Source organism: Cornus florida, unplaced genomic scaffold, assembly GCF_030987335.1.
Source record: "Cornus florida cultivar Cherokee Brave unplaced genomic scaffold, ASM3098733v1 CherokeeBrave_3.0.0_Hap2_Chr09, whole genome shotgun sequence".
Lineage (NCBI taxonomy): Eukaryota > Viridiplantae > Streptophyta > Magnoliopsida > Cornales > Cornaceae > Cornus > Cornus florida.
The window spans coordinates 51576932-51585897 of record NW_026775579.1 but is presented as its reverse complement, the minus strand read 5'-3'; the positions used below and the strand labels follow the sequence as shown (position 1 = coordinate 51585897).

General features: G+C 29.2%; 1 protein-coding gene across 1 annotated transcript; it reads right to left on the bottom strand.

The window, feature by feature from the left end:
- Positions 1-322: 322 nt before the first annotated feature.
- LOC132272608 (F-box/kelch-repeat protein At3g06240-like) lies at positions 323-1582 on the bottom strand. Its single transcript, XM_059773723.1, has one exon. It carries the CDS (start codon positions 1580-1582, stop codon positions 323-325), a length of 1260 nt encoding a protein of 419 aa, XP_059629706.1.
- Positions 1583-8966: the final 7384 nt, after the last annotated feature.

Below are 8966 nucleotides of genomic sequence, written 5' to 3'. Positions count from 1 at the left end.
CACCCATGGGCCATGGTTCTCAAAACGAGTTACTGTTTCTCTTTTTGGCATTATGCTTGTTAGCAAGCAGGGGAAAAACACAAGAACAGTGTAATTGGAATTTCGGAAGAGATGAATGCCAGAGGATGGTAAATAGTGTTCTAATTAATAGGATAAAGAAAAAACACATTGTAAAACATGATGTTACAAAATTGAATGACAATATAAACACCAAGAAAATCAATGCACCTTATTTTTTATTTTTATTAATTTGAAGGAACCTGAATAATCTTAATATAAAACTATAAATATTTGAAACTAGAATGACAAACCATTCAAGGAATTAACAAAAAGAATTGGCAGGTGATACCAGGCTCTCCGCATACACTACGGCATCATAAAAAATCTCTCGAAGGCCATGCGGTACAAGATCCCTATATGATCTCTCACTTGTGTTGTATAGAACGAATTTGAAGCGGAACGTCTTCATAAGAGTTTCATCATTATTTAACAAATCCAATGGCTTTGCATGAAGTGAATTTGGGAATTCCACATTAACTTTAGTCCAAGACTGCTCCACCCTGTATTCCTTCATTACCCAAAATTCATCACTAGCCGGTACTTTTACACAAAGACATCCTCCAAATACCCCTATTCCGCACATTTTATGAACATTGGTGAAGAAACTAGGCAATGGAATTTCTGAGAGTTTCTCACTCCCCAAATCAAAAGCAGCAATCTTTGATTTCTTATTTGAATTTATATCCAAACAAAACCAATGAATGGCTCCATTCAGCATCATCCCACGAGTGGGATAAGCACCGTATTCAACATAAAAACTGTTTTTAACATAGTCTTGAACTTTTTTCCAACAACCAGCTCTCAGTGAATATACATAGACGCTCTGTCTACCTAATTTCACCAGTTTGTAATCATCAGACAAACTGTCATATCCAAATCCACATATCAAGGAAGTGTCATATCCAAATCCACCACATATCAAGGAAGGGAAAAAACAACGTAAATTGCAAAATGGTATTTGCTTGGACTCCCTTGTATAGAAATTGAATATTACATATGATCGACGGGACAAAAACCATATGCATACCAATCCATTGCAACTGCCAATGATATCCAGAAACTCAAGACGATGATCGAGATGAGGCTTGACATCAATAATATTATCAATATTTTCTGCCACTGTGACATCATTGTGTGTTGATCCGAGGTCTACCTTGTATAGATGATAGAAATTGACCATGAGCATTCGCTTTGTGATTGATTTTGATTGATTGAGGTGAGTGCTAGTGAAGTAAGAGCTGGAGATCAAAGAATGCCATGATTTGGAAACACACTTCAATTGTATCAGAGAATTCATGGGCAATTTTAATAATATTTTGACAAGAAGATCGTGAGGAATGTAAGGCACTAATGTTGTAATCTCTTTGCCCTTCAACTCATTGCTTTGTCTGCTTTCTCTGATGCTTTCTTCTTCTTCATTGCTTTGTCTGCTTTCTTCTTTTTCTTCTCTGATACTGCCTTCTTCTTCTTCTCTAAAACAGAAGCAGGGAAGCCAAAGCAAGAAGCAGCGAAGCCAAGCCATAACTTGTAGTGATAACTAACTCTCTCAGTTAAACCTCTCAAATTTAAGTGCTCAAACAAAACTATATATTCTCTCTTTCCCTCTCCACTGTTTTCTTTTCTCTCTCCTCTCTGCTTCTATTTTTTCTTTTTCATTTCTTTTTCACTTCTTTTTCACCTTTTTTCCTCTTTCCGATATTGTCTCTCTTATCTGTTTTCTCATCTCTTCCACCTTTTTCTCTCTCTTCCCTCTCCTTCCTGTTTTCCTCTTTTCGATATTGTCTCTCTTATCTGTTTTCTCATCTCTTCCACTTTTTCTCTCTCTTCCCTTTATATGTTTCCTTTTATATAATTAAATATTATATATTAAAATGTTTCATTTTATAATTAGATTTTTTTCTATTTAGATTTTTTTTTTTTTCTAATTAGGTAATTTGTGATAGAGTTTTATAAAACTTTAAGATTTGAAAATATATTAAATAATATATATATTAAAGTGTTATATATTTTTATGTGTTTCCTTTATATATTTTCTTTTCTAATTGTTTAATTGTCTAAGTTTCCAATTAGTTTTATTGCTTATTTTTTAATTGTTTAATTATCTAAGTTATCCGGAAAAAAAAATAATATATAGAATATAATATTAAAAAAAATTAATAAAAGAAAATCTAATCAGAGAATTCAATAAATGAAAATCTAATTAGAGAAGAAAAAATAATATGTAGATATAGACAAAATCTAATCAAATAAGGAAAGATATATAAAAAAGGAAATTTATACTAGTCTAAGTTACCCGAGAAAAAAAATTTGTCTAATTTACCAATAAATTCACTTATATGTTTCCTTTGTGAATTCAATTGCATTCAATTGCTTTTTTAATAATAATAGGTAATTCCTCTTTACATTACTTACCCTAATTTAAAGTAGGTAATTGGTTTTCAATTTTTTAATTGTCTAAGTTACCAATTAGTTTTATTGTTTATTTTTTAATTGTTTAATTGTCTAAGTTACCCGGAAAAAAAAATTGTCTAAGTTACCAATAAATTCACTTATATGTTTCCTTTTATATAATTAAATATTATATATTAAAATGTTGCATTTTCTAATTAGATTTTTTTCCCTAATTAGGTATTTTGTGATAGGGTTTTATAGAACTATAAGATTTGAAAATATATTAAATATTATATATTAAAGTGTTATATATTTTTATATATTTTCATTTCTAATTGTTTAATTATCTAAGTTACCAATTAGTTTTATTGCTTATTTTTTAATTGTTTAATTGTCTAAAGTTACCCGGAAAAAATATACTCGTAATATATTTAATATAATATTAAAAAAATTAATAAAAGAAAATTTAATTAGAGAATTCAATAAATGAAAATCTAATTAGAAAATGAAATATAATATATAGATATAGGCAAATCTAATTAAAGAAGGAAAGATATATAAAAAAGGAAATTTATATAAAATTATTTTTATATTTAGTTTTTTTATAATTGTCCAAGTTACCCGAAAAAATAAATTGTTTAATTTACCAATAAATTCACTTATATGTTTCCTTTGTGAATTCAATTGATTTTTTTTAATAATAATAGGTAATTGCTCTTTACATTATTTACCTTAATTTAAATAGGTAATTGTTTTTTAATTATTTAATTGTCTAAGTTACGAATTAGTTTTATTGCTTATTTTTTAATTATATATAGAATATAATATTAGAAATTTTCAATAAAAGAAAATCCAATTAGAGAAGGAAATATAATATATAGATATAGACAAATCTAATTAAAGAAAGAGAGAGATATCAAAAAAGGAAATTTATACGAAATTATTTTTATATTTAGTTTTTTTTATAATTGTCTAAGTTACCCGGAAAAAAAATTGTCTAATTTTCCAATAAATTAACTTATATATTTAGTTTGTGAATTCAATTGCTTTTTAATAATAATAGGTAATTACTCTTTAATTTACGTTAATTTTAATAGGTAGTTGTTTTTCAATTTTTTAATTGTCTAAGTTACCAATTAATTTTATTGCTTATTTTTTTATTATTTAATTGTACTTCTTATCCTTATCCAAGTACCTCTTATCTTTATCCAAGATAGTAGTGTCTATCGTGATTTACAGAGTTGTGTGACTATTACAGAGTTGTGTGACTATCAAACTTCATAGGTGAAGTCTTCTTATCAAGTTTTATTGCTTATTTTTTAATTATATATATAATATAATATTAGAAAATTTCAATAAAAGAAAATCCAATTAGAGAAGGAAGTATAATATACAAATATAGACAAATCTAATTAAAGAAAGAGAGATATATAAAAAAGGAAATTTATACAAAATTATTTTTATATTTAGTTTTTTTTTTTATTACTGTCTAAGTTACCCGGAAAAAAAAAATGTCTAATTTACCAATAAATTCACTTATATATTTAGTTTGTGAATTCAATTGCTTTTTAATAATAATAGGTAATTACTCTTTAATTTACCCTAATTTAAATAGGCAATTGTTTTTCAATATTTAATTGTCTAAGTTACCAATTAATTTTATTGCTTATTTTTTTATTATTTAATTGTCTAAGTTACACGGGAATTTTTTTTTTGTCTAAGTTACCAATAAATTCACTTATATGTTTCCTTTGTGAATTCAATTGATTTTTTTTAATAATAATAGGTAATTGCCCTTTACATTATTTACCTTAATTTAAATAGGTAATTGTTTTTTAATTATTTAATTGTCTAAGTTACCAATTAGTTTTATTGCTTGTTTTTAATTATATATGGAATATAATATTAGAAAATTTCAATAAAAGAAAATCTAATTAGAGAATTCAATAAAAGAAAATCTAATTAGAGAAGGAAAAATAATATATAGATATAGACAAATCGAATTAAAGAATGAAAGATATATAAAAAAGGAAATTTATACAAATTTATTTATTTTTATTTTTTTTAGATAAAGTATACAAATTTATTTTTATATTTGATTTTTTTATAATTTTCCAAGTTAACCCGAAAAAAAAATTGTCTAATTTACCAATAAATTCACTTATATGTTTCCTTTGTGAATTCAATTGCATTTTAATACTAATAGGTAATTCCTCTTTACATTACTTACCTTAATTTGAGTAGGTAATTGGTTTTCAATTTTTTAATTGTCTAAGTTACCAATTAGTTTTATTGTTTATTTTTTAATTGTTTAATTGTCTAAGTTACCCGGGAAAAAAAAAAAATTGTCTAAGTTACCAATAAATTCACTTATATGTTTCCTTTTATATAATTAAATATTATATATTAAAATGTTTTATTTTCTAATTAGATTTTTTTTTTTCTAATTATGTAATTTGTGATAGAGTTTTATAGAACTTTAAGATTTGAAAATATATTAAATATTACATATTAAAGTGTTATATATTTTTATATATTTCCTTTATATATTTTCTTTTCTAATTGTTTAAAAGTTACCAATTAGTTTTATTGCTTATTTTTTAATTGTTTAATTGTCTAAGTTACCAGGAAAAAAATAATATATAAAATATAATATTAAAAAAAATAATAAAAGAAAATCTAATTAGATAATTCAATAAATGAAAATCTAATTAGAAAATGAAATATAATATATCGATATAGGCAAATCTAATTAACGAAGGAAAGATATATATATATATATATATATATATATATATAAAGGAAATTTATATAAATTTATTTTTATATTTAGTTTTTTTATAATAGTCTAAGTTACCTGAAAAAATAAATTGTCCTATTTACCAATAAATTCACTTATATGTTTCCTTTGTGAATTCAATTGATTTTTCATGGGATATTACATTCATCATTGTGGAGGGAAAAAAATCCCCATGATAAGTGCTTAAATGCACATTTAAGCACTTAAATTAAGGTATTTTAGTCGTTGCATCTATCTTATTTTCATGTTTAAGTTCTAAGTTATATTTTTGTCAATTTCAGGTCAATAAGGTTCAAACGGACTAATTTTGGTTCACTAAAGCGTTTTTGGAGTCAAGCAAAGACATTCAGAAAAAGTTCAGAAAATGACAAAAAGAGGTCGTAGCCCATTACTCGTATAGTGTGTTTATTCTTCAAAAGTGGTCAATTCTACTTTTCTCAGGCCTTTGATGATGTTTCCAAAGATAAAGAAGCAAATCAATTAGTCCGGGGCCAAAATGGAGCTAAATAAGGTGTAAAAGGAAATTCCAACTCTGGGGGATGAATTCCCCCCCCCCCCCCCCCCCTCCCGAGTGGGGATCGATCCCCACTATTCACAGAACTAAAAATGCCCTTGGAGGATCGATCCCCAAGGCTGGGGAATCGATCCCCCAGCACCTGGCAGCATTGCGGGATTGATTTTTAATTGGTTACGGGATTTTCTTGTTTTGGGCTTATTTGTAACTAATTAGTCTCCGATAAGGTTTATTTAAGGGAACCAATACACATTAGTTTGGGAGAGTCATTATTAATTTGATTATTAAGTTTTATTTTCGGTAATCGTGATATATCGATATTCTCACTGGAAAACGCAAAAGAGGATAAACGAAGAACAAGCTAGGGTTTGGAAGAAAAAGCTCAGAGATGATGTGTAATACCCCGAAATTTTAAAGAATGTATTTAAATTAATTTTGTGTTAGGTTAATTAATTTTATTTATTTGTGCATACTACATTATTATATTAGGTTCATTTAATTGTGCATGTAAATTAATTGTGTATGTTAAAATAGTAAATTTGTTCATGTAAATATGCATGTATTATTATTAATAATTTTATTTGTTGGTTATGCTTATATTAATCATTATTAGTTAAGTAAAGTATTATATTTGTGTTATATAGTATTATGATGATATAATGTATTATTTTGTAATAATAATAATTATATTAGTTTAATAATAATAATAATAATAATAATATTAATAATAATATAATAATAATAATTATAAAAGTTTTATTAATAATAATATTAGTAATAATAATATTAGTATTAAATCAAGGTAATGATGAAAAATTAAATACTAGGATAGAATTTCATTTACTATGGTAGAATGGTGGATCAAATATCTTGATTAAAGATAGCATTGTCTTAAAGCCATATAGGTAGGAGTATGAGAAATGGGTGAGAAGTTATTTTAAATAAGATATTTGTAATATTTATATTATATATTTTGTATATAAATTAACTAGCTTGCCTTAGAAGAAAATAAGGGAGTTAGAAGCAAAGTATAAATTCTAGAGAGCTATTTTATAAGAGTGAAAGGAAAAGAGAAAGAGAAAGAAGCTTGGACCGGTGTAGGCAATTTTACCCGACTACGCGCAGACCGGCGGATTTATTTTAAATCCAAAAAGGCAAGTTATTATCTACTTTTCCCCTTTGAATTAATAAATTAATTGTTTAACTTATTTTTATGCATAGAGCCAATGTTTGGAGGTTAATAACTTATTAATTTTATTTTATTAAATTAATGGAATTTTAATTATATAGGATGGTATATATTTATTTAATGTCCTATGAAATTAATAATGGCTAAAAATAATTAAATAAGACGTTAGGGATTTTTCTAGAATTTTTTAGATTTTTCCGGGCATTTTCTGCAATTTCCGGCGACCTTCCGGCGAGTTTTCCGGTCGCCGGCAGTGGGGGAGACGACCGGAGTGATCCGGTGCGACGCGGCGCACCATAGGAGGGTGTACGCGCGCATCCTGGCCATTAGTGGAGTCTGATTGATCCGGTGCATCGCGGTCCATGATACCGCGGTACACCCGGATCCGTGGACGTTGGATGGAGGAGATGTAGGTGGATTGATCCGGTGTGGCGCACACGTAGGAAATCCGATGCAACCGACCAACCAGCACACGCCGCGTCAGCAAGGCACCCCTAGTGCGCGCGTGGCAGCGCGTGGCAGCGCGTGCACGCGCGTGGGACTCTCCAGACGCGCGTGGGAGCGCGTGGCTGATGCCAGACGCGCGTGGAGGCGCGTGGGAGAGTGGGGAAGGTTGGGCTGCGCGTGGGGAGGCTCTGGGAGGCGCGTGAGGGCGCGTGTGGGGTCCCTACAGCTGCTGGAAATTACCAGAATACCCCTAGGGCCTGTTTTGTAAATTCCAGAACCTTAAAACTTGGATTTTTAGGTACTGTGTTGGTAATTACGGGTTTAACGGGCCACAAAATTATTATTTTAACACCCGTTACTTATTCTTATGGCCGATTAATCTTTTCTAAGCATTTATTGGCTCGTTCGCAGTACGGATACTAATGTGATTTATTTAAACGACATTGTTAAATATAAATAGTGTTATTATCGTATTTAATGGTATCAAACATTACTGTTAAATTAAATAAGGCCATGGTTTTAATCAAATAAATTATCCATGATATCTTATAGGATGTTTATATTGTTAATTGATATATAAACCATGAATATTATGCTGTGTGCATTTCAGGAAATAAATGGACTGTTTAATTATGTCGCATTTATATTATATGGATGTGTTGCCATATAGAACCATGTGAGCTGGCTAATAAGTTTAGACTCATTTATACCTTATGCATTCGTTGCGATAGACAGATGTGTGGCTGTCGGGGTATGTGGTTTAATATTATTGGCATGTGTTGCCTAATTGACATACTCGGTATATTTATTAATATTGTTGGCATGTGTTGCCTAATTGATATGCTCAGTATATTCATCAGTACTTTGCGAGGTGTTATCACTGTGTAGTTCGTTATAGTCTGTGTTGTCAGTACCGTGCACCATGTATAATAGCTGATTTCCCGGGTAGGGAAAGGCGACACTTGACCACCTAGTGTGAGTCTAAGTGATCACCGTCTATTCTGGTTGAGGTCATGTTATACATTGGATAGTTCCCATAGGATGTATACAGATATAGTACTCATCCGATTCATAATGATTAATTTATTTGATTCTCTGATTTGGGTCATAGTAGAGAGGACTTGCTCGTGGGGTTGACCCACCATTGTTGTTATTTCAGGATACGGTCAGTATCCGTTTCAAGGCTGAGGTTAGCAGTGTGGGACCATCATCCGAACTCATCTACTCTTACGATCCAGTGCAGGGTAGAAGTTTTATGTAATACTTCAGTTTCAGTTTTTATTTACTTTTGACGTTGAACTTTCAGGGTTATATTTAGGGATCCCTGACGTAGGATTTCCAAGTTGTAATGAAGTACTGTATTAAATAAAGGATGGATGGATGTTGTATTATTTAATGTTCCTTTCCTGTCTAAATTCTTTTATTTCCATCATTTTGTATTCCATGCTTGTATATTGCCAATTGTTTTTGATATCCCTCGTTTTTCGTGTATAAGCCTGATCAACTTATGCGTGGAAAATGTGGGGGTGTTACATGATGAATCCAATGATGGAGATTGTTCTGTC

What these genes read in the sequence shown, in the direction of transcription:
- LOC132272608 (XM_059773723.1), bottom strand. Translation starts at nt 1,582, where the DNA reads ATGGCTTGGCTTCGCTGCTTCTTGCTTTGGCTTCCCTGCTTCTGTTTT.